Raw genomic sequence first — 26,062 nt, forward strand, 5'->3', positions numbered from 1 at the left:
AAGAATTCAAGTTTTCATTCATTCATTCATCCATCCATTCATTCATTCATTCATTCACTCATCCACTCACTCTTTCAACAAATAACAGAAAGGAACTGAAATGTACTCATTCATGAGTACCCATATGAGGTGGGTCTTATGCTTAGAGGCTTTATCTGTTTTTGTTTGTTTGTTTGTTTGTTTTTAATATATTTTATTTATTTTGTACAGAGAGGAATGGAGAGAGATAGAGAGTTAGAAACATCGATGAGAGAGAGTCATCGATCAGCTGCCTCTTGCACACCCCCTACTGGGGATATGCCCGCAACCAAGGTACATGCCCTTGACCGGAATCGAACCCGGGACCCTTCAGTCCCCAAGCCGACGCTCTATCCATTGAGCCAAACCGGTCTCGGCGAGGCTTTATCTGTTTTTATTACAATTACACAATTAATCACATGGACAAAATTCAAGCTTATTGAATGTCATCTATGTTCCTCATATATACCAATACTGAAGATTAGAATCTCAATACAACAAATCATATGATAAGCATCAGCATTAGTCTCTTCAATTTACACATGTGGAAACTGAAGCTCAAAGAAATTAGGTTTCTTGACTACCATCACATGGGACTCTAACGGCCACTGACTTTATGTTTAAAACTACTGTTTGTTTTAAGATTTCCAAAGTCACAACCGATCCTTAGGTGAAAAAACAAGCATTGCAAATAAGGTTCTATTCTTTAGGGGGGCGAGAAGGCAAAACATACTCCTAGAATAATAAAATGTGCAACACACCACACTGATGTATGGCCTACTGAACTGGTGGCATAATCCTTCTGTTTTCTTCAGAAAAAGGTAAACCGAGGAATACTGTGTCTGCGACCAGGCAACATGTTTCAATGGGAGGCAGAACAGCCTAAAGAGCAGTGATGGAGACTGATCACATAGGGCTTGGGTCCCAGGGAGGAGGAAGGGAGGTGAAGGGGGAGGGAGAAGGGGAACCTGGAGGAAATGCATACAGGTGCTTCTCCATGGCGTTCGGGCGTGTGGGAAAGGATGACGAACTGCCTTCCACCTTAACAACAAGAAATGAACAAAAACCCTAAGACACCAAAACCCATATCAAGAAAGACTACTTTAAACAGCCACAGAGTAAAAAACTTAGGAAATCTTGTTGTTTAAAAAAGCTTTCCAACACATACACACAAATAGTTGCCAAAATTTCCAAACAATTTCTGAGATTCTTCCTTGGGGGGGGGGGGGGGGGGGGGAATCTAGGAGTTAGATCTCATGAGCATTTCACAGAACAACTGGCTTATAAGATCACACAAAATGCCCGATGAAGTGAACTCATTCCTTTTGCCTTTAAGCCTTTAAGACTGAGCGGAAAGTGATTGTCTTCGACTGTAATTTGAGCAAGAGACTGGATCCTGAGACCAGGAGGTCACAGTTCGATTCCCAGTCAGGGCACATGCCCAGGTTGTGGCTTAATTCCCAGAAGGGGGCGTGCAGAAGGCAGCCAATCAATGGCTCTCTCTCATCATTGCTGTTACTATCTCTCTCTCCCTCCCTGTCCCTTCCTCTCTGAAATCAATAAAAACATATATTTTTAAGAGAGTTTGGGCATGGGAGCAGGAAGGTGTGCGATGCATTTCCTGTTCCCTTCAGATTCAAAAACACATTAAAAAATAAAATATCAGCCGAAGCCGGTTTGGCTCAGTGGTAGAGCGTCGGACTGCGGACTGAAAGGTCCCAGGTTCGATTCCAGTCAAGGGCATGTACATTGGTTGCGGGCACATCCCCGGTGGAGGGTGTGCAGGAGGCAGCTGGTCGATGTTTCTCTCTCATTGACGTTTCTAGCTCTCTAGCTCTCTCCCTTCCTCTCTGTGAAAAATCAATAAAATATATTTTTTTTTAAATAAAAATAAAAATAAAAAATAAATAAAATATCAGTTAATGCACAGTTGGCATGGCTCAGTGGTTGAGCATCAACCTATGAACCAGGAGGTCATGGTTCAACTCCCGGTCAGGGCACATGTCCGAGTTAAGGGCTTGATACCCAACGTGTGGCGTGCAGGAGGCAGCCGATAAATGATACTCATCATTGATGTTTCTATCTCTCTCTCCCTCTCCCTTCCTCTCTGAAATTAATAAAAATATATTTTAAATTTTTTAAATAAACTATCAGTTAAATAACTACAAAAAGGCTTGGAGTTCCTGTGGCAGGAAGTCTATAGGGCCATTCTCTGATACATCAGTTCTCCACCTCCCTCTATGTCCATGTGGGCTGCCAGCCTCTGGCCATGGGAGGCTGGGAGACTTGCCCAGGCCAATGGGACAGGAGCAGATGTGGTGGCAGCACTTCTGAGCACAGGCTTGCAGAGCCGGTGCCGGCACCAGCCTGCCTCCTCTTCCTCCACCACCATCCCACCAGGCAGCTGCTGCCGGTCTGCGTGGCTGAGGAAGGTTCCCTCCTACAGAGCCCTCCAAGCAGCTCGTGATGGAAATGGAGTTGGAGCAAGACATAAACCTTTGTGGTTTTAAGCCCCAGAGATTCCAAGGTTGTTATTACAGCACAGCATAGCCTGTCCTGACCCATAATTCAGCTGTGGATGCCATACATGTGACATCAACTCTTCCATCCTGGATATCTCCCTGAGTGTTAGGGCTTATCGCATCTGCTATATAACCCGGGCTCGGTTTTACAGTGGTTTCATTGCCAGCCATAAAAACTGGAACAGTGGAACTGTATAAACAAACCGAACAGTATTTTTACTGTAAAACATGAATGTAATATAAATATTTGTCTTTGCCTTTCTCTCGGCATCTGTAATGAGAACAGAAAATTCATGCCATATGTTTAGAGTATGAAGGGGGAAAGAAAATAGATCTCCACGATCCATCTAGGCGGATGCCAGCTAAGCTGCTCAATATTTTTAATTCACCCATTTTCGTTCACGTATGAATTTCTCCACAGATCATAAAACCCTTACCATTGTCAGTTGCCACGTTCACGGCTATTTCGACAGAAGGGCCCTCGCTGAGGAGAGGCACACGGAGCTGTGAAGTCACTTTTCTGGGACGAGAAGAGGAAACCATGCAGTGAATGGCTACACCGTGGCGGGCCCCAGCCCCGCTCAACACATTTGAACACGAAACCACTTCTCTGCAGACTTCAAAAGACCTATCCTACCTCTAGCTGGAAGCGCGTCGGAACATTTGGGATCCTGACAGCTCCTACTCTTTTTTTTCACGCTCATGGGGAGAAGCACTGAGCATGCTAAGTGGCTCTGCCTTCTGCAGGGCCCTGCGAGCTGGTGGGAGAAAGTGTTATTGCTACCGCCGCGGTCCGTGCCAAGCGCAGACTCCGGCGTCACACGCAGGGAGCGACGGGGGATGTTTTCATTTCGAAGCTGTGATGGGGCCTCGATGTGAAGTTGCTGAAGCCTGTTAGGATGTGAGCCGAGAGCACTAGAGAAAGATTCAATTTTCTCCAAATTGGCTCACAGACCAGAGGTTTCTGGAAACTGTCACTCTCCTGCAAAATCCAGTACGACGGCAAGGAGCCTTCGGGTGAGCATGAAGCAATCAACCGGCTGAGGCTCTGTCTGGCACCGAGGAGGCCGCCCCTGTGGGCAGAGGGGTTGTCAGTGGGAAAGGGCGAGGTCGGAGGCCTTGATGGGTGAGAACCCAAGACACCAGGCACAGAAAGGGAACATCGGAAGGGCTCAGCGCAGTGAGCGGTGATTGGCAGGTGTTACTGAGCGCCCACAGGCCAGGAGCCTGGCACTGTGATCTCTAATCCCGACAAGCATCCTGTGAGGCAGGGACACACCGTCCGCCATTTTCCGTGGTTAGACGGAGAGAGGCACAGGACAGAGCACTGGGCAGGGCCACAACCTCTGTCAGGCCGATTGCAAATCTGTGCTCACATCCACGAAACAGAAGGTTGGCATCGAAGAAACCCCTTCATACTTCTAACCAGCTGGGCCATACCATCCACCGTGATGAGCAGCTCAGGTTGGCTCTGCTCCTGCCCGAATATCACTGAGCTCAGGCCAGAAAGCAGGCCTTGCTCTCCTCCTCCCCGCCCACACACAACACACACACACCTAGTACAGTGTCGATATTATTGTTATTATTATTAATATTATTATCATTATTAATTTACCTATCTGTTGCCACACCTTGAGACCTTGAGGGCAAGGACAATGCCATGTGTCCACCCCCTACTAGGGATGTGCCCACAACCATGGTACATGCCCTTGACCAGAATTGAACCTGGGACCTTTCAGTCCTCAGGCTGACGCTCTATCTACTGAGCCAAAATGGTTTCGGCCCAAACAATTAATTTTATCGTTGCTAGCATTTGTATGGCGCCCACTAAGTACCCAGGTGCCGTTCTAAGCACTCTATGGGCAGGACTTTGGTTAATCCTCACCACTTTATGATTCAGGTGCCATTATCCTCATTGTACAAACAAAGAAACTGAGGCTACAAGAAGAGACGTTCACTGGGTTCATACGTGGCAGAAACAGGATTCAGACTCAGGCAGACAGAATCCCAAGCCTGCTGCTTATACCCACTGAACGTACCGTATGTCACAGCTCGAACCCTTTAGATTAACGGAGTGAGCAAGTTTTAGCATCCCTCCCAAGGCACCTGGAGCTGAAAACGGACTCACTGATGCTGAATGCATCCTTTCCAGCAAGCATCATGGCGACCAGATGGGCTGCTTACTTTTCTTAAATAAAGTCTTCCCTATACCCCCAGTTTGTCCCACTTAGAAATTTAAAATACATACTATTTGGGGTTTTATTTTAATCTATATTTAATTGTAAAGCATCAGTGAAATTGCACTAGGGGAATGATAATGTCACATAAATGAATATTTTCAATAGAAAAAGCAGTCATTTAAAATAAATTGCAGTGTTAGTCATAAAAAGAATTTACTCTCTTGGTAGGAAAAAAAAAAATGCTCCCTGGTATTAGGTAGCCACACTCAATTAGAAAATGGCACCAAGAGCAGAGAACCAAATAACCACCCGAAATCGCTCCTCTCCCCGTGTAGGTTTCACTGGTGATCCCAGCACGAAGTGTGTGCAGCCCGCGCTGGCCTGAGTTTCATTAAGGCTTAAAGTCAATTAAGCCACGAATTGGAACAATCATTCCTCCTTTGCAAAGTATTGATATTTTCTTTCTTGGCCGCTTTAGGGCTTTTCCAGCTCTCACAAGGAGATTTATGTTAGACAATTTCTTTCTGATTAAAACAAATCATAGCTCAACAATTCTAATTTCCTCCTTTCTGAGCGAGAAATGATCAGAGAATGCTGAAAACAGTGATCAGACCCATGGTGCTGAGGCCGGCACAATAAAGCTCCATAAAAACACTCCTGAGAGAGCTCTCTCCTCTTCCTCCTTCTCCTCCACCTCTCCCTCCTCTCCCTCCTCCTCCTCCCCCTCTCCCTCCTCCTCCCCTCCTCCCTCCTCCTTGCCCTCCTCCCACCTCCACTCCAGTATCCCTTCCTCTCTGTCTGTTTCTCTCTTTGTGCCTTGATCTCTCTCCCTCCTCTGGGTCTCCATCTCTCATTGAGTGCATGAGTCTCTCTCTCTCTCTCTCTCTCTCTCTCTCTCTCTCTCTCTCTCTCTCTCTCTCTCTCGTTAATTTCCCTTTCAGTACATATTTCCCTTAATAGCCTTCAGGACAATTACTTATTAACCAAAAGAGGGACCTTAGAAGCAAAGCCAACCCAAGCTGGTTTCTAGCCTAAGTAATGGGAATTAAAAGGTTTCTACATTTACCTCCAAAAGCCTAGCCATCATCTCAGACCTTTTAATTTTTAAAGCAGTTACTGATTTATGATCACCTTATCTCTCTTGATCACACTCTCTCCGGTTAGATCAGTCGTCTCCCAGGTCCATCCATTGGCCTTTGCACGTATTTCCTCTGTGCTTGGGTTCTGCCTTTTCAGCTGATCTTTCTACAAAAATGACCCATTTTTCTAACCTTCAAAATCGAGTTCATTTATGAGTCCACTCACTCCCCACTACTCCAGAATGGCCAGGGAAGCTGGTTAACTAAGATAACCCAAATCAGGATTATAATGTTTTTATTGATTTGAGAGAGAGAGAGAGAGGAGGAAGGGAGAGGGCTAGAGAGATGGAATCATGGATGAGAAAGAAACATCATCGATTGGCTGCTTCCTCCAGGCCCTCTACAGGGGGATTGAACCCACAACCTGGGCATGTGCCTTAACAGGAAATCGAACCAGTGACCTCCTGGTTCATAAATCAACATTCAACCACCCAGCCACACCAGCTGGGCAAGGATTAGTAACTGTTAAAGAAGGGAATGCAATATGCTTGACACAATGTGTCCCACAAAATAGCAACTTCTTTTTTCACAAGCTAGAAGGTAGGTAAAGAATTTTAGGCACTTTGGGCAATATGAAATCAACTTACAGAGTTCTATACTTTAGAAAATAATCTGGTAATTTGTCCCATCTGCTGGTATGATTTCCAAAAACAAACAAACCATACTGCCCCTTCTCACAGTGACGGGATACTGCTGCCCGGGTTATAATCCCCAAAACTCAACCGTCAACCTCACATATCCTCAGTCATTATTTACTATAATAAATGCCTCCTACTGACCAGGAACTATGCTACACACTGGGGAAATTCCAAAGGGAATACTGCAGGTCAGGCTTCTGTCCTCCCAACACACTTAATCTCTGCTACTTATATGCTGTGTGAGCTTGGACAAGATCCTAAACTTCTCTGTGCCAAAAATCATCATTTCAGCTACCTGGTAGGGTTGTCATAGGGATTAACGGAATGATAGCAAGGAGTTGTACCATTTAAATTGTTTTTGCACAATCACTGGCACACATTATAATCATTGTTACTCTCATAAAAATAAGAAGGAGAATTAAAAAAGTCATCCAATTGAGCATTAAGTGTTGGGTGTTATATCCCTGTCTTATAAGCAATTCTGTTCTTTTAAAAAATAAATACACACTTTTTTTTTTTTCACAGTAAGCAACTGAGCAGCATGATAATTTGTCTCAAAATAAGGCATAAATATCTAAGTAACATTTGATGGGTCAGTGACCCTCTCTGAGCCTCAGTTTTCCTATCTGTCAAGTGGGAGAATGAAACTAGATAATTTCAGAAAGTCCTTTCCAATCCTAAAATTCTACCAATTCTTAACCACCATATACCTGAATATAATCTGTTAGTTCATAATTTTCCCCACGAAGACAAATGACTTCACCAATTAATATCTACACTTATCATTATATTATTCTTATATAAATTAGCTCACATCTTTACTAAAAGTAATGGCTGAAAGAGTTCTACAAAGCCTCATGGGTCATATATGACTGAAAAGACTTTATTTTCAACATACACTTTAAAGTGGTGTCGAATTACATCCTCTTCTATTTGAGGCATCCGGAGGCCACATCAACAGTGGCTCAAGCCTGCACTTTGACTGTGACCATCACTGCCAGCCACCCCAGAATTCTCAACAAAAAATGCAAGTTTATCCAGAGCTGAAAGCAAGCACTGAACCAGCTCTGTTATCCACATTTACACAACAGACAAGCCGTGAACCATCCCAAGCAGAAGGCAATTCTGAAAAGACCCCTGTGTACTAGTACTTGTTTCTAAACGGCATTCTGGGGAGATCCCCATTGTGAAAGGGTCTGGCTAGGTCTAACACTATTCCATAAGTCCCCCATCATCACAAAGGGGGGTCCAGAAGGTTCCAGATGGTGGGTAAACAGTATAAAAGGAAGGGCTTGGCTGGCCACAAAGATCTAGAGTCACGGTTATACATTACAATGAAAAATAGAGCCAATCTTGGGCTGGAGGCTGGCAGAGCTCTCATGGGAATGAAAATGGCAGCCTCTGAAAAGGAAAAGTGCTAACAGCAGACAACCCAGAACTGAAGGGACCAAGGCCAGCGGGAAGCTCCAATCTGCCCTCTCAGGAGCCTGGCCTGACCCCTCCTGGACAGAGCCCAGCAAGGCCGCCAGTTGGGGGTAGCCTCATTGGATTACTACAATAGCTGCTCCTACACATCTTGCTCAGACTTCCTATTCTTCCTCCTCCCTTTTTCTGCCATAGGGATGAATGGATGGGACACTACTGAGACCATCACTAGATGGGTCCTATCTTTCCCTGCCTTAAAAATAGCACCCTCCCAGCCCCCCTTTTCATTTTTATCTTCGTATTGCTTACAATTTGGTGTAGATCTTAAGCATCCTGTAATTCATCAACTAATTCTCTCCTGGCTACACATTCCAAGTAATTAAAGTTCAGTAATAACTTATTCTTTCTGCTCCAGCACCTGCATTTCATTTGTTTATTTTCCCAGAGTCGTAAATCTGAAGGGCTGTCAAAGTGCCATAATATTAGTGCAATAATCAAAGTTAATTAGTCCCTCTCAATAAACAACAACAAAGCCATTACAGAGATGCACTGACATCTCTCCCAGCGACCCCGCGTACAGATCGCACTGCAGTTGGAACAATCAGAATCTGAGAGTGACTGGGTAAATGAAGGCACATTCCTCCGTCATTTAAAAGGGGGCTGTGCTTCTCATTCACACGGACTCATTGACTCTGGGGAAGGCCAAGGGGATCTGGGCTCTGACTCTGCAGCCTGAGGAGGACGGGGAAGCAGATGGAGTTCTCCCCACTGCCAGGCCTTACCAGACACACCCGAACGCCAGTGTAAAAGAGGGACAGAGGGTGCAGAGAAACGAGAGGGCCGGCCGGCCCCACTGCCAACTTTAAGTAACTTCCGATGTCTTCAATAACATTGGAGTCATCACTTAGAGCCTTTGAAAGATGTGTTAGTCGGGTTCTGATGAGAAGGGGGCCCATTGGAACGTGGAGGGCAGAACCAGGCAGGAGGGGAGAGGATGCTCGGAGGAAGACAGAGGAAGACTCTGCCCTCACTGGAAGCCAGATGATCTCTGTCCAAGGATGTTGTATAAGAGGTCAGACAAGGGGACCCGGATGGCCGATGCAACCCTAAGACCTTAAGATGCCTTGCATTTAGAGGTGATTGTTGGGTGAGTCTGCATGTCTTGTCCTTGTAACTCACTGTCCAGTTTCTCTGAGACCCTGCTCCCATTGAGGCCAAGACCCAGGGCTACATAACAAAGTTCCCCAACGTGTAGTGGCTTTGATTCCAGGAGGACTCACGCACCAGACTTCTGGTGGAGGCCTCAGTCCCTGGTCACGTGGGCCTCTCCATGTGAGAGATGCTTAAGCATCTGCACAACATGGCAGCTGGCTTCTGCCAAGTGAGTGATCCAAGAGAGCGAGAAAGAAGGAAGAGGCATACCTACTATGACCTTTTTTCTTATAACCATTTCTGCCACATTCTATGCATTGAGCGTATCCCTAAGACCAACCCACATTCAAGGGGAGGAGGATTCAGCTCTACTTCTGAAATGGAGGGTACCAAAGAACCTATGGACAGATTTTAAACCACAGCCACTTCTAAGGCTTCCTTTTCTCACTGTCTTCAAAATCTAGCCACAACTGCATCCCACACCCCCAAGCCCAACCCCCACCCCTCCACCTCCAACCCCCACCCTGTGGCTAGGAGGCAGGGACTCGTGCCAGGTGAGTGCCCTGGGAACACAGAGTTGGTTCTGCCAGCTGCACATCTCTGCACTAACCCCAGCCTCTGATCAGCCATCTCCACAGCAGGACATGGGCGCAGGAGACACAGAGTCATCTCTCTGCCCATAGCAATGGGAGGAGACCCCTGCTCCTGACCTCAGCTCCTCTCAGTACTAACTGACACACAGATGGGGAGATGAAAAGAGGCTTGTCTACTTCCTAGTACTCTGATCATTTGGAGGAAAAGGAGGAGGAGAAGACAAGGAGAAGAAGAGGAAGAGAAAGAGGAGGAGGAAGAAGAAGGGGAGGGGAGGGAGGAAGAGGAAGAGCAGGAGGAAACACTTCCCAGGACGATTTCTGAGTCCAGCTTGTAGATCTGTGCTGAACAACTCGGCCGCTCCTGGAGCTGCCGTCCTCTGAGTCTTGCTATGTGCCAGCATAGTACCTAGTACAGAGAAAATATGGCTGCATGAGAGTGTGTTTTTCACTTCCATCCATTTGATGACCCTGAGAGCCACTATTAGCACCATTCTGCAGATAAATAAATCAACATTTAAAGCAACGACCCAATCTGCTCAGGGAAACCCAGGGACACATATGAATCTAGGATTCAATCCCACTTCTGTTTGACTCCAAAGCTTCTGCTACCTCGACTCTACTCGGCGGCCTCCCTGTAAGTGAAAAAATTGTCTAGTGTACAAATTTGCTTAAAATAAACCTTAACCAATTGCAGCATGTGCTGCTCTGTTCTGAGACTGGCCGCCTCGTGAACAGCTGCGTCTCTATTTGTCCTTATGTACCAGGTTTTATTGGCACAGGAGTGTTTCTCCTCTCTGTTCATCTAACACCTGCTACGTGTGAGATTCCCTGTAAATGCCCCATAATAAATATGAAAAACGGTCTCTAGCATATTTTTCCCTCTTAAATAACAGAGCTGAAATGCCTAGTGGCCAGAAGCAGGTCTTTCAGCATTGGCTGAACACCATCTGAGGATGAAATCCGTCTCTTCAAACTATGTTAAAATTGCTTAATAAGAACTCGGGGGACCACCTAGCCATGAAAGGATGCGTCTGCTTTGGGTTTCACATGATTGGGAGTGATGGTTTGGAGCCGGCCACCTAGGCTTGACTTTCACTCTCAACTCTGCGGTTAATCACAACCCTCGTTATACAAAGGTTACAGTGAATATAAAGTGTGAAAGATACCGTTCAAGACTGAGAACGTTGGCCTCAGGAAGAAAAAAAATGAACACACAGAGACAGTGATCAAAGAACAATGAATAGCACTCAAGATTAGGTCAAGGCAGATTTTTCACAATGAGAAGTAAAATGGAAATCTTAGAGGGTAAGTACTAAGCACAAGTTTTAGGCATTCTGGAGACAGACAGAGAAAACTCAGAATATTTTAGTAACCAATTATGTCTACGAGGGGGATGAATAATTTATCTGATAAAGAATCTTTCCTGGGCCTGTGACAAGAAAGGTCAATAGCCAACTTAAGTACAGCAGAACAGTACATACACTCTACGCCACTTGAAATGTAAGTCTGGGGAGGAAAGAGCTCCCTTTCGTGAGTTCCATCAGCTCCATCGGATTACAAAGAACCACCCACGAAGCTCTCTTTCCTAGGGAACCACAGGGTGCCTTGGATCACAAACAGAGAAGCAGTTATCCATAAATGTGCAAATCTCTCTGAATATAATCCTGGGCTAAATCCTTGAAAAGGAGGGGCCGGTCTTCTGACACAACACACATGACTGAGTAACAAGACAGCTTTGGGGCTGAGAAAACATGACTTCCAATCCTGGACCTGCCACATAGCTCCCAGCTGTGTGAGATCAAGCAAGCATTTTCCCCTCTTCCAGCCTCTTCCCCTCTTCGAGCCTCCACTGCTTTATCTGCAGAATGGGTCTAACCCATAACATAAAGATTTCATTGTGAAATACTCAGCACAGTACCTGGTACAGAGACACCTATCAATACCCAGCCCCACCACGGATGACCATAATAATAGGACATTTTGTGAACAAAAATGTCCCGAGGGAGAACTCTCGAGGTTTATCTTTACTTTTGTCTGTATGTGTGTGTGTGCTCATTGATTGAATCAAGTGGTTAACATAGTTCTTGCTGGTTCACAGACTTGTTGATATCACACTTTACTTATTGAAAATCCAATACTAGACATAAAAACATTTTTTAAAGCAAAGAAATGAGGAACAAATCTAATGGTGGGTTTAGGATGAACTTTTCCCAATGATCTATAACCATTAATAATATTAATAGCTTTTATATTTTTGTTTAGCTAAAGATCATTCAAAACAATGGGATGAGCCCTATAACTCGTGAGGCGTTGAATAGTGATCATATATTTCAAGACAAGTCAGCAGCTTAGACAGGCATAAGGCTTATAAATTACCCACAGTAGGTACTGCCCGTCTCCCCACAGCACACACACCACATAAAAGTAGGCATCACTCCTACAGCCTTCAATCTGTGAAGGCAAATGATGGGATTCAAGCTCTTACTATCAAAGGAGATTGGAGGAAATTCCTGCCAACATCAAAGCTATCCCATGGCAAAACCGGTTTGGCTCAGTGGTAGAGCATCGATCTGCGGACTGAAAGGTCCCGGGTTGGATTCCCGTCAGGGGCATGTACGTTGGTTGCGGGCACATCCCTGGTAGCGGGTATGCAAGAGGCAGCTGGTCGATGTTTCTCTCTCATCGATGTTTCTAGCTCTCTAGCTCTCTCCCTTCCTCTCTGTAAAAAATCAATAAAATATATTTAAAAAAAAAAAACTATCCCAGATCACAAAGTCACCAAGGGGTTTGAGGGAGCCTAACATTAGCTGGGTTTCTCCAGTTGTTCTTAAAAGTACAAGTAATGTATTGCTCAATATCCTAGCCCATCACTGCTTAAGATCATGTCATGAAAATGCAGGGTGTTCATATCTATTGAAAGTACAGCCAAGTGTCTCACCCACATGCCTAACACACCGGTTGGTATCTAGTATTCCACAGCTGGAAATAATACGAAAATCGTTATTCTCCATGTTAATCAACGAAACTGTAATGTGACATAGTACTGTCAGCTTTCCACATGCCTTCACTCCAACTGGATAAATAAACCCGCTATCAATTGTATTGACAACGAGAATAATTACAGCACTTCAGTCTCTCCAGCATCCAAAGATGTGGCCACAATCAACGGAGCATGTGGTCTCTCTAAAGCATGGATATTCCATTACCTCTGACTAATAAATCTTTTCTTTTTACCCCTCATCTCCCTGCTTTCTCAATAGTCATTTTGATATAAACCATTGCTTGCTGTTCCTGATGACTGATCTCTTAATCATCTTCCTTAAATATATGCAAAGTGTATTTCTTTGTAAATACAAAAGAAAAAGCAATCACATAAATAATTAAGATGGCTTTTCAAATGACAGTTGAGTGCTAATATGAGCTCCACTGGAAAATACTAATCAACAAACTAAATACACATCTATTAAAATGTAGGAGTCCAGACAGATGAAGACAGAAAAGTAATTCACAGCCGCTCCACCGGCATCATGCTGATGATAAACATTCTCCCTACAGCTCCTCTTCGGCAACTTGGAGAGTTAAGAAAAGTAAGCATCTCTCTGTACTCTCATGTATGAATAGGAAATCATTACTATTATTATTACTATTATTATTATTAACAGCAGCAGCTACCATTTAATTAAATGCTTAATCTATTCCCAGCAATGTGTTAAGCACACGTACAGTCAATGCATTTAATACGTACAGTCAACTCTATCTCCAGCATAGATATTAGTATTTGTAATTTACAGATGAAGAAATTAAGGTTCAGAGACATTAAGAAACTTGCTCAAGCTCATAGGCTGTACCTGTTTCTAATCTTTGCCATGTAATGCAGCGCATTGTAGAGCGGGTGTTACCAGCTGGAGAGGAATTGCCCGCCACAAGGCGCATGTGCCCAGGAGGCTTCTGGAAGCCCACCCAGTCTGCCTCCTGCACAGCCCCTGGATCTCCCAGTGAGACTCCCACAAACACGAGCAGCTGAACTGGCTCTCCTCTGCGCTGCCCTGGCCGAAGGTACTCATCCTAACCAGTCTCTGGGATGACCTAAAGTCTAGGCTAAATACAGAGACAGGTCAGAAAAGACTGCTCCAAGTCTGTCTTGGGGACCAAACCACACCAAACTCAACATTCTTGGGGCACCCCTCCCTTTTGACAGGGGAATGGCTGTAAGACGCATTCTGGGGAATTAGGAGTGGGTCTCATAATAACTCCAAGGAAGGGCCACCAGCACCTCTTGCCATCAGCCCATTTCCACCAATTTAGGCTGCTCAATCCCCAGTAGATGCTAGCTTCAGAACAGTCACTGGGCCTCGCATTTCTCAGGTGGGCAGCCACACAGGTGAGCTCTCTTCCACTTGCCGTTTGGCTCTTTACATGGTAAGCAGACCTAAACGCCTGGCAAAAGGGAGGCAGTCTGGGAACCAAAAGTGACCCCTCCCCCTCATCAGATCCCCCCTCCACCCCAGTCTGTTCTGCCTGCATACAACCTGCAGGTGCATGGGAGACCTCTCCCAGTTCTGATACTGTTAGGATTCATCCCAAATAGAGCTCCAGCTCTAGTCAACCTCATTCCTCCCCAGGACTGGAAGTGTTAGACCCCCCGCCAAGAATCTAAAATTTAGAAACTGTAATAAGGTGAGAGGGAGGAGGAAGTGGGAGCCCCAGAGAGGCCTTTCACTGGGATGTGGGATCTTGCTGCGACTGTTTATAAAGTGCATTTTTATACAGTTCCCTGAGAGATCCTCAGATCTCAGCACGGAGAGAGGGATGTGCCAGACAGCCATTAAAAACAACAGCCAAACCCCACTCCGGTAAAGACTAATTGAGTCAAGGACAGTAAAACCGCACCTGTCAGTGTCCCAGACTTCGAGAAGGCACATGAAATCCCAACATTCAGACGTGTTGCTACATAAAAGAGAATCCATTCCATTCAAAGATAGGAAGATAAATTACACATTTCCTACCTGACCAGCCTTATGGACTCCTTGGAATAATGAGGAAAATAGTAGGCGTTTGCCTTAGAATCAGGGACACTAGTACGCAACACACTCAGGGTGTGAATGAGGTATGGCATACCCCTAGGACGGTGCACTGCTTACGTAGGCAGGAACCCCATTTCCAGAGACACTTCATCCAAATACGATTGGGGGCTTGATGGGCCCATCCTCCCTCCTTTTTTAATTATGCTAATAGATTGGCCCTTTAGGAGGGTGGCTTACTTCTGCAGTGTCCATGTTATCCAATTTTAATTATTTTCAATTCTTCTCTTATTTTCAACTTTGGAGCATCCAAAATATTTCAGCAGGAGGGCCCTTTTCCCAAGAAACCATTATTAGTAGCAGTAATTACATACCGGCTCTTAATATAATCCCATACGGAACGTGTTTCCATTTAAGTCACATTTTACTAAATAGCTGGATTACTCCACAAATGATTTGAGAACTCTATAAAGGACATTTTCAATGAAAAGGTTTTGTTTGGGACAATAAGGTATGTCAGAGCAGCTTCATCTGAGAAATAAGATTAATCCTGAAAGTAATCACTCAATTAGCACCTAGCGATTTGGAAAGCAAAGCCTGAAAAGTTATAAACACGTGTGATGCCGGATGTGGTAGGAAAGCCAGGCCGTGGGGTGGGGTAAATGGACTTCGGGTTTGGAGGATGGGTGGACGCACCGGGAGCTGTGCTCACCAGCTGCGTGACTCTGGGCAAGTCTCCTCACCCCTCTGGACCCAAGTGGGCTCTTCTGTGAAGTGGAGAAAACCAGGAATTCACAGGCTCCTGAGTAAGGATAGAAGGTGTCTTGCCCAGGACACAGCACATGACAAAGACACAATAAAAGGTGGTTCTTGGGGGCCCCAAGGAGGATGTGAGTCACCTTTCCCTGGCTGAGAGGGGATGGGACTGCTCTGGAACAGAGCGGTTCTAGTAATGGATAGTGAAGGCAGGGAGAGGAGGGCCAGGCACAGAAGAGCAAGCTGGGGAAGGAAGCATGAACTCCGACTCCTGAGCCAAGCTGACTGCCCGGGAGCCTCGGCATGTGGGAGCCAAGGCTGAACCAAACGGCCGGAAGACTCCTGAGTGAGCTTTTGCTGCAACAAAAAACTCTGGATCATTCTGAGAACCTCCTGGGAGGTACCAGTATGTTTCGGTGCCATCCCAGTTCCGATACTGTTAGAATTCGTTCCAAATAAAGTGTGTGCAACCTCAAGCTGGCTAGCAGCTGGGAAAACCAGAGTAGATCCACTTGCCCTTGAGAAACACAAGAAGGTGGTATTTAATGATGTCACAGATAAGGTACCTTGGCAGAAATGAGGTAAGGAAGGGCCTGAAGGCAACCAAACCAGCACATATCGAGGATGGGTAAGTGGGTGAGGGCCTGAAATCCCAGCTCAACAGATTGCCAGGGGAGGTCCTCACTAGCTCAGCGCTATGTTCATAGTGCAATGATACGAAATGGTAATGACAGACTTCAGTGCCAAATTTGAGCTTCCATTCCACAAAACAGGAGGGAGAGGGAACAGAGTACAATGGGGTTCACCGAGAATACCCAAACAGATGACAGAGATGGTAAAAGGATTGAGTTCCTTCAGTCTACAACCTACAAAATTTGATGGAAACATTTCTGCCATGTGAGTATTAGTCTTGTTTTTGTTCCCATTTCCTTTGCTCATGTCCCTGGCAGTAAATATTTCAGGGTAATTCTCTCTCTGGGAGTACTATTTGCTGGTCGACTTCAAGTTACTATATGGTAGAATGAAACTATACAATGATAAATTCTGTTCTCTGAAACTGATTCACAGGTACCCACCCAATTATGGCTTAAAATGCAAAAACAAACAATATAAAACACTAAATGGTGGATCTTTGAGATCATTCCATTCAACCTCTTCACTGGAGATGAGGAAACTGAGGCACTAAATACCGTATTTTTCGGACCATAAGACGCACCAGTTTTTAGAGAAGGGAAATGAAGAAAAAAATATTCTGAAACAAATAGTGTCCTAAAATATTTTATGTGCATTAAAACCCAACATCACAGTCATAAACACATGTAATCAACCCTGTAAAGTAAACAGCAGCATTTAGAACCATTTTAGAGCCGGGCAAGCACACAGAGACCACACAGAGCCGGGCAAGTAAAAAAACTTTTTTTAAAGTATATGTGTAGGCTATATTTGGACCATAAGACGCAAGGACTTTTTCCCCCCACTTCTGGGGGGAAAAAAGTGCGTCTTATGGTCCGAAAAATACGGTAGATTTGAAAGATTTCCCAAAGACCCACAGTTGGTTAGGGCAAATCCAGAAATTTCTTCCTCTGAGCATCAAACAATAGTTATAATGGGATTGACTCTGGAAAAGGAAGACAATGTTTAACATGTTTAAATAATTGTGTTTAGTATTCTCTTCCAAGTCTGGTTTCAATATTAACATTATTGTATAACGAGAGGCCCAGTGCACAAAATTTGTGCACTCGAGGGAGGGGGAGTCCTCAGCCCAGCCTGTGCCCTCTCGCAGTTGGACATCCTTAGTGCTACTGCCAATGCTCTCACCAGCTGTGAGCCTGGCTTCTGCCTGAGTGCCTAAGCAGTGCTCCTGCTGTGGGAGAGCGCTAATCACCATGGGGCAGCTCCTGTGTTGAGCGTCTGCCCCCTGGTGATCAGTGCTCGTCATAGTGATCTGTCTTTCCACCATTTGGTTGATTTGCATATTAGCCTTTTATTATATAGGATATGGTTATTACAGCATCACTAGGACCACTGGACTTGATTTCTCTAGTTTAAATACAACATCAATAGGCAAAGTTTCACAAGCTGGTATGAGGTACTCTTCTAGAGTGACAGTGTGGATAGAAATAAGCACAACACTAGATGACACACTGGAAAACAGCCACCAAACTTTCAAAAACTTATATGCCTCTGAATCAATGGGTCCACTGCTAAGACTCTGCTCTCTGACTGGACTCACAAAAGTATGTATCAATAATGCTCACTGCACCATAGTTGAGACCCAATTTTGAATGAAAATGCAAGAGAGACTGAACTTAGAGACAGCATCACCTAGAATAGCAAAGCAAGGAAAACAACCCAAATATCCTTCAAAAAGGGAGACTGGTTAAATAAATTACAGCATAAGATGATGATGGACTATTACAGAGCAGTTAAATACAATGAGGTAGAGAAGAAAACGAGGAAAATAAGAAAAGATCTATATTACTAAGTAAAAAATAATCAAACTGTATAAATATATATATATAGTGTGTGTGTAAGTATATACAACCTTTATCTGGAAGAATACACAAGAAATGGTTAATAATATTTACTTTCCGCTGAAGCCGGTTTGGCTCAGTGGTGGAGCGTTGGTCTGTGGACTGAAAGGTCCCAGGTTCGATTCCGGTCAAGGGCATGTACATTGGTTGCGGGCACGTCCCCGATGGGGGTTGTGCAAGAGGCAGCTGGTTGATGATTTCTCTCATCGATGTTTCTAGCTCTCTATCTCTCTCCCTTCCTCTCTGTAAAAAATAAATAAAATATATATATTTTTTAAATAATAATAATAATAATATTTACTTTCCAAGAGAAGGATTGGGAAGGACTTCCACTTTTTACTTAATACTATCCCATTTTGTATGAAGATATAAACCACATGCATATATTACCATTTACTCACTTTATACAATTCTAAAAATTATGAGGCCCCGTTTTGTATATTTAATTTAATACCAAATAATGAAACAGGTGAGATTAGGACAAGAGTTCATTTGAAATATACAGAATTTTTCAAGAAAAAACAAATCTTCCTTTTTTTGACTTTCATAAATTTTCAGTCCAGAATCTCAGACATCATCCTCTTAAACAAACCATGGTCTACTTCTTCAGATGGCAAGAAATCTTCCATGGTGTTCAGAAAACGAAGACAGTCTTGGCAAGTATGATCCAAGCCCTTCACGCTCTGCTCCCAGCCATGTGACTGTCATCACCTCCACCCCCTCCTCCTCCTATTCCCCTGCCTGGTGTGACCTTTCTCCCACCTTCCCCCTAGTCTTTATTTCTTTCTCTTTTTTTTTTCTTTTTTTTTTTGAAAGAAAAATTCTTTTTTTTTTTTTTAATACATTTTTATTGATTTCAGAGAGGAAGGGAGAGGGAGAAAGAGAGAGAGACCAGTTCTACTCCTGGTCAGGGAATATGCCTGGGTTGTGGGCTTGATCCCCAGTAGGGAGCATACAGGAGGCAAATGATCAGTGGTTCTCTCTCATCATTGATGTTTTTCTCTCTTTCTCTCCCTCTCCTTTCTTCTCTGAAAGCAATAAAAATCTATCTTTTAAAAAACAGTATTTCCTTGACATTGGCAGAGCTCACTTCCTTACTACATTCAGGTCTTTGATCAGATGTCACACCTCCTTTAGAGGAGTCTCTGCTGACCACCCAACCTGAAAGAGTTCACGCTGCCCCTCCTTACCACTCACACCACTTTATTATGTTTCACTGTATTAAAAACCACCTGACATCAGGGTCTGTTTCTCCTACCAGAAGGTAACCCATGAGTTTTGTTTGAGGCTATATCCTGAGCCCAGAGAGCACTGCAAGCCCTCAGTGACTATTTCCTCTTACATGTATCAACACCAACATCTACACAGAGATAAAAAAGCAAAACCCAGAGACAGGGCTAAAGTCTGCTCCTTTCTCACCCTGAAGTTCATAAGCATAACAAGCTCTCAGTTGTATTTAGGGGTGTTCACCACACTTTTTTTTTTTCTTCATACGTGAGCTAAGTGAGTCAACATTCACCAACCTCTGACTATAGGGCAGTGGACGCTGACAATGAACTGTAAATCAGTGTGGGTGAAGGCGGGCCTGCCAGTCCTTTTCATTCATCAAGTCAACAAAGTGAACGTCGCTTTCTATCTAAAGAAAACATTATTCCAAGAGCAATAAACTTTACGCACTGCACCACAACCGCCATGTGTTCATCCTGGCGAATGTATTTGACAATTAAAAGACAGAGTCGAGTTCTTGCTTACCCATTCTCCTAAAATGAGGGACACGGCTTCATTGGCTCTGCTCATATTCCGACAGGCCAGGATCACGTGAGCACCATGGAGGGCAAAAGACTTGGCGGTTTCAAACCCTATGGTTTAAAGGAAAGTCAACATTAGAAAACACTGAAACACGGTGAACGACCTTTATTGAGCCTATACACATCACCCTGTTGGTTCTCAACCAGGTTGTGTAGCGCCGCTGTTCTGAACTGGGTGGGAGTGGGAATGGGGGGAAATCTTGCTGAATGACCGGATGCATCCATCAGGCTAATGAAATGCTGAAAGCCAAACGGAGGTTACAGGATGTGGCCAAAAACGACTTCACTTGCAATCCAGGACTTCATACACCCCGATATTACTGAAAATGATGGATTCCGTGTCCCTATGAAATTTCCAGGTGAGAGCAATTATCGGAAATATTTCTTAGCACATTTTCATCAGACTACTTAAAAAATGATGTAGGGGAGAAGGGGCACATAGTGGACAAAAGGCTTAGTCATTTGTTAGCAAACATATTTCCGATGGATTGAGAGATTATAGACACAATGCTGGGCCAGGCAGGGCTTTATGTATCTAATTTACCAGGTTAATGGCAAACACCTTACAATTTTTGCCCTTTTCATCTCTGTATCCCAATGGACTAACACTCAGTAGGATTCAAAAAATATCTGCCAAAGGAATGAATGGCTCTTACATATTATTACTAAGCTACAATTCTGGACTACTATAAAACAAGCCAAATTGTTTTAAATAGTTCTGATGACCCTCTTCCTTTCAAATAAATAAATGTTAAAATCCTGCAGATTTGAATGGCACTACCTAGAAATCTGTGGGGGCAAATCATGCACTTCTATTAAAATTTATTTTCTTGCCCTGGCCAGGTGGCTTGGTTGGTTGGAGTGTCATTTCATACACCAAAAGATTATGGGTTTGATTCCTGGTCAGGGCACATATGGTAGGTTGTGGGTTTGATCCCCAGTTGGGACATATATGGGAGGCAACTGATGGATGTTTCTTTCTCACCTCTCTCTTTGTCTCCCCCCTCTCCCTAAAACTCTAAAATCAATAAAAACATATCCTCAAAGGAGGATTAAAAAGCCAATCTAATAAAAGGGTAATATGCAAATTAACCATCACTCCATCACAAATATGGCGGTGCCCATAGCCACAAGATGGCGGTGCCCAGTCCCCTCACTTTCCCCAGAGTCCCCCAGTCCTGGGGGGGCTGCTGCTAAGAGCAGGCAGTGTGAGCACCTGGAGGAATGCTTGCTTCATCTTCTTGTGGATGGAGGGCCTCTGGGCAGCAGGAGCAGAGTAGCCGGGGTGGGATGCTTGCTTCATCACGGCAGTAACACCCCAGCTGTAAAGGGCCTCTGGGGAACTAGGGGTAGGGGGTTAGGGGCCAGCCCACAGCCTCCACGGCCAAGGCCTAGAGAGGAGATAGCAGGCCAGCCTCCCACAGAAGCAATGTGGTTCCGTGGAAGCGGTGGGCGGCCTACTGCACGCGATATCGTGCTATGGGCTACGGGTGTATATATGTTTTCCAAAACAAACCTGTCAAGTTATGCTACTTCGCTTGACAAAATAACCTCTGGCAAAGGACTTTTTATTACCAGCAAGAACACATCTGACGTGATGGCAGCAACGGGCTGCTGGTGCAAGTTTGCACCCGGTCGGTCTCCCTAGATAATCCCTGACAGTGGCTCTGGTGAAGCCATCTGTCCCTGTGTCGTGGGAAATTACACGGAGGGTCTTCCACCTTCCTTAAACGAGCAATGCCTCACACACCGCTAGTCTACCCTTAAAGCTTCGGCAGGCAACTCCGTCTCCTGATGCTTTACAGTGGCCTTTGGAGCAGAAACAAAGCATAGATATTTCAAAAGATGATGGCTTAACAGGAAGGACCATAACATTTTTATAGTAAACCGTATCTCTAGAGTGTGGAGTTAAAAAAAAAAAAAAAAAAAAAGTTGAATAATGCTACCTACTGCGAAAGTCCTGGAAAGTCCAGGAGAATAGCATCCTTCACTCCCATTTAATTAGTTAAATGTAGAGAGCTAAGCCAATTCTGCACGATGCCAAGGTTTGCACAAAATATTCAAGGCAGTGGTTTGCTAAATTTAATAACCTGATTCGTCTTACAAAAAATTAACTTTATGACAATGCTTGGATTGAACGAGCTTAGCTGCACAGACGTGGCAAGAGTGCTTTCAGGAGAATATTTAAGTTAATAATACCAAGAAAATAAGGGAACACATTTTAAAACAATGGGCAGTGTCAGTTTTCCAGCACTTGTTCCAGCCAATCCAAGTGGGGAAATTCAGTGCCCGTGGAGGTTTGATATCTCCGTCTCGGGTTTTAAGCTTTGCCTACAGACATAAAAGTACCATAAGAGGTAAAACATCCCCAAAATATTAAATACCTGCTTATCTTATACTAGTTTTCATTCTCTAGAATGGTGATCACAGGATAAATCAAGCCCACAGGCCGGTTTTGTTTGGTCCATGCTTTGTTTCCCTGCCTCCCTCCATTTTTTCCTTCCAATATGAATTAGTTACCAGTATTAAAAAAAAAAAAAAATCAGGGAGATTCCATACCCAAAAGTAGATATCCAACTTCTTTGAAAAAGCTTGCCACACTGGGCCCCTAAAACGCCTTGCATGGGGTTAGTACCCTCCTGAAGGCCTAAGTCACCCCCACGCTACTGACATACCTGTCCTACTGACACACCTGTCCTACTGACATACCTGTCTGGCCACTGTGGGCCTTTGATGCTCAGATGCGCATTACCTGGGGCAGATGCCTGCTAGAGACAATGGCTCAGGACTAAAATCATAAAATAGCCTGAATCAAAAAGTTCACCTCTGTAATGTGGAATCTCAAAGACTGTTTCACACAGATCTGATTGAGACATTACTTAGGCCACCTTGAACTCCAGAATCTCAAGCATGAGAAAATGGAGACTAGCTGGGCCAGGGAGACCTGGCAGCAGCACTCAGCTTTGCCCTGTGAGGACTCGGGGCTCTGCAGGAATTTGGATACATGGTGCAAGTTCCTTACCCTCCTGTGCATCTCCCAAGTGTTGCTGTGTGGTAGAAGGACCTCTGGACCGGGAACCACTTTGGGGCCAAAGGATATAGACGTGAACCAGACAAGCAGTAAAGACTGGGTGAATGGCAAAACAAGGTCAAGGGCTGGAGAGAGCCCATGAGAATGAGGAACAGGAACCGCAATGGGAGATGAAACCCTGGGCCCCAAAATAAGACTGTGGGGCTCTTTTGCATGTGGCAGGGAATGTGTACAAAAACCTGGGAGGGGCCCTCGCTGGTTTGGTACAGTGGATAGGGCGTCAGCCTGTGGACGGAAGGGTCCCAGGTTCGATTCTAGTCAAGGGCATGTGCCTTGGTTGCGGGCACATCTCCAAAGGGGGGTGTGCAGGAGGCTTCTGTCGATGTTTTTCTCTCATCATTGTTTCTAACTCTCTATCCCTCTCCCTTCCTCTCTGTAAAAAATTAATTATTTATACATATATATATTTTTTTAAATTTTTTTAATTTTTTTTAAGAACCTGGGCAGGGAGTAGCACTACAAACTATTGTTATGTTATCCACTTAAGATGCCTCTGGTTCTCACATAGATGAGGGATTGATGAAGACACTAAAGCCTGTGACCAGCCAGGAGGGGTGAGGAGCCGCTGATACTCAACAGCTAAGAGGAAACCAGAAAGCCATCTGGGAAGCACAAATCCACAAAGCCTGAGACTGCCTGCGTCTACCTGAGAGAGAGCACCCAAGGTCCCCAAGGATGGCAGCTGGGACATGGGTGAGATTGCCAACTGGTTTACCCAGACAAGGAACACAAGGGGAAGAGTGGTGTGTGTGGCAGCGGAGAGGGCGGGAATGGAGGCCACACCCAGGGAGACGTACCGCTAGGCTGGATGGACAAGGAGAGTCACCAATTCCTCAGGCACGAGGCACGTGAGGCTGGGAGCCCAGGCCCAGCAATCACGGAAGTGCAAGCTCAAACAAGGCCGTTTCTCTCCCAACGCCAGGAAGGTTCCTTCTGGTTTGAGTTTTTTAATTTTCTCCACACTGTGGCTTTACTTGAGCAGTGTCCCCATTTACTGTAAATTATTATTTTAATTATCATTTTTATTAAGATGCCCAAAGGAGCTGGGGCTTACAGCACCCGTAATTTCTAATGGGTTGTTATTATTAATTTATAATTGTGAAACACTGGAGATAAATGTTACTTGTAGCTGAACACAATTAAAAGGCCACAGAGATGGTGATTCCCTCCCCCTAGCCCCCCAAGAGCAGACCATTAAAGCGTCGTTAGGAACCAACCAACAAGTTGCCAGCACCAGACATCTCCCTCCCTGGAGAGCTACCCTCACATACATAAGCTTAATGTCTTTCATCTTGAGTTAGATCTGGGGACAATTCAAATTTGGGGGTAGTTTTTATGTTAATAAAACAGTAGCTTAGAGCAGTGGTCACCAACCAGTAGGCTGCAGACCACTGGTGGTCCGTGAGATCCGAAAGGTTGGCAACCACTGGCTTAAAGGATGCGAGTTCCCCCTTCATTGTCCTACAAGCACAAGGACCCTACTTCCCAAACTGATGCAATTAATGAGAATAAAACTGCAATGACACTGCACTCTAACTCCCGGCACTTCGGATGAAGACTTAGACACATATCCACCACAACCGTAAGGTCAATGCCACAGAACAATAACCAGAGAATCCATAACCTCTGTTTCTGCAGTCACTTGCATTACCTGAGTGATCACATGTACCTCTCGAGCCATTTCAATGACATAGTTCTGAGTTCCAAAGAATTATAAATTGTGTCCGCTAAACCCTACCCACAGCTGCCAACTCAAGAAATTACAAAACTGCACAGGTCTCTCCAGAGGAAAATAAGTCATCACCAGCCCTGGCTTCAGGGCACGTGTTATATACAGCTAGCAACAAGTACCACACAGAGCTTCCTAAATCCTCCTGATAACGTAAATGGGTTTCGAATAGAAATACATATCAAAGAAAGATACCGGTTCACGTGATGAGGACACAGAAGCGGGGAATGGTCCACTCAAGTGGAATATCTTCCTGAAACATCACCAGGCTGCACTTACATGCTCTGGGAATATAATGTTTTGTAAAACTACCTAATAAATTCCAAGTGACTGCCCGGGATCTCTCCAGAGGCAAGAGTGACCCCAGGCTGCCTACTTGTGCCGCCACCGAGCGGGCTGAATAAGTTCTCATCTGACCTGCCGGTGACAGGGCAGAACCCAGTGTGTGAAGAATCACAGTGAGAAAAAGGCCCAAAGATTACAATTAACATGGGCCTAGGCAGCCTCAATGAAGACCGAGTCTTTAAGGGCAACTAAACTGAGCAATGTCTGAGTCAGAAAGGGTCTGAGGGAACCAGGCAACCGGATATGTTAACAGGAGGGAGAAGAGGAGCAGAATTCAAAACAGCTCAGCATCTTTGTGCGCAATTGGGCTATAGCTATCAAATCATACATGGATGTGCCCTTGGCCCAGCTATTCCACATCCGGAAATGTATCCTACAAATACACTTACCCACATGAGCAAAAATATGAGAGGTTTACAGTTGCAGGCTCGATTCCCGGCCCTCGTCAGGGCACGTGTGGGAGGCAACCAAATTGATGTTTCTCTCTCTTCTCCACCCTTCCCTTCTTCTCTCTCTATAAAAACCAATGGGAAAATATACTCGGATGAGGATTAAATGTATATATATATATATATATATATATATATATATATATATATATATATGGAATGTTCAACCAGTAGTGTTTGTAACAGCCAAAAATCTGAAATCCACCTAAATGTCCATCAATAAGGTTAAATAAATTACACAACAGGCATAGAACAAAATACTGTGCTGCAGTTTAATAGAATGAGGTGAAATGAGATGCAGACACAAGAAAACATCTACATGTTGCATTAATCAAAAAGAAAAATATCCGAGTACAGAACTGCCTCAGGTGTGACTCCAATGCTGAGACACAAAGGTGGGAAAGGCATGTGCTTCCTACACGTTAACACTGATTTATAGTCCTTGGGCAGGAAAGCCATTGATGGGGACAATGCACCTGACAACACCTAGGCTATTTCAATTTTTTTTAGCGCATGCATGTGTGCCTATTATAGAAGGAAACTAAAAATAAGAGAAACTGAAGGATATCTGGTTGATCATTTACAGGACTTTATAAATGTTAATATAAGAGACAGTAAAGCAACAAGCAGACTGTCAAATTACAGTGGGGACGGGAGGGAGA

General features: G+C 44.5%; 1 protein-coding gene across 1 annotated transcript in view; it reads right to left on the bottom strand.

Moving 5' to 3' along the window:
* WWOX (WW domain containing oxidoreductase) overlaps window positions 1-26,062 on the bottom strand; it is a 922,226-nt gene that overhangs the window by 856,605 nt on the left and 39,559 nt on the right. The window contains exon 5 of the mRNA XM_036440624.2: window positions 19,731-19,837. Coding sequence (XP_036296517.1) covers window positions 19,731-19,837 — 107 coding nt within the window. The remainder of the gene's footprint in view (window positions 1-19,730; window positions 19,838-26,062) is intronic.

Source organism: Pipistrellus kuhlii, unplaced genomic scaffold, assembly GCF_014108245.1.
Source record: "Pipistrellus kuhlii isolate mPipKuh1 unplaced genomic scaffold, mPipKuh1.p scaffold_m20_p_17, whole genome shotgun sequence".
Lineage (NCBI taxonomy): Eukaryota > Metazoa > Chordata > Mammalia > Chiroptera > Vespertilionidae > Pipistrellus > Pipistrellus kuhlii.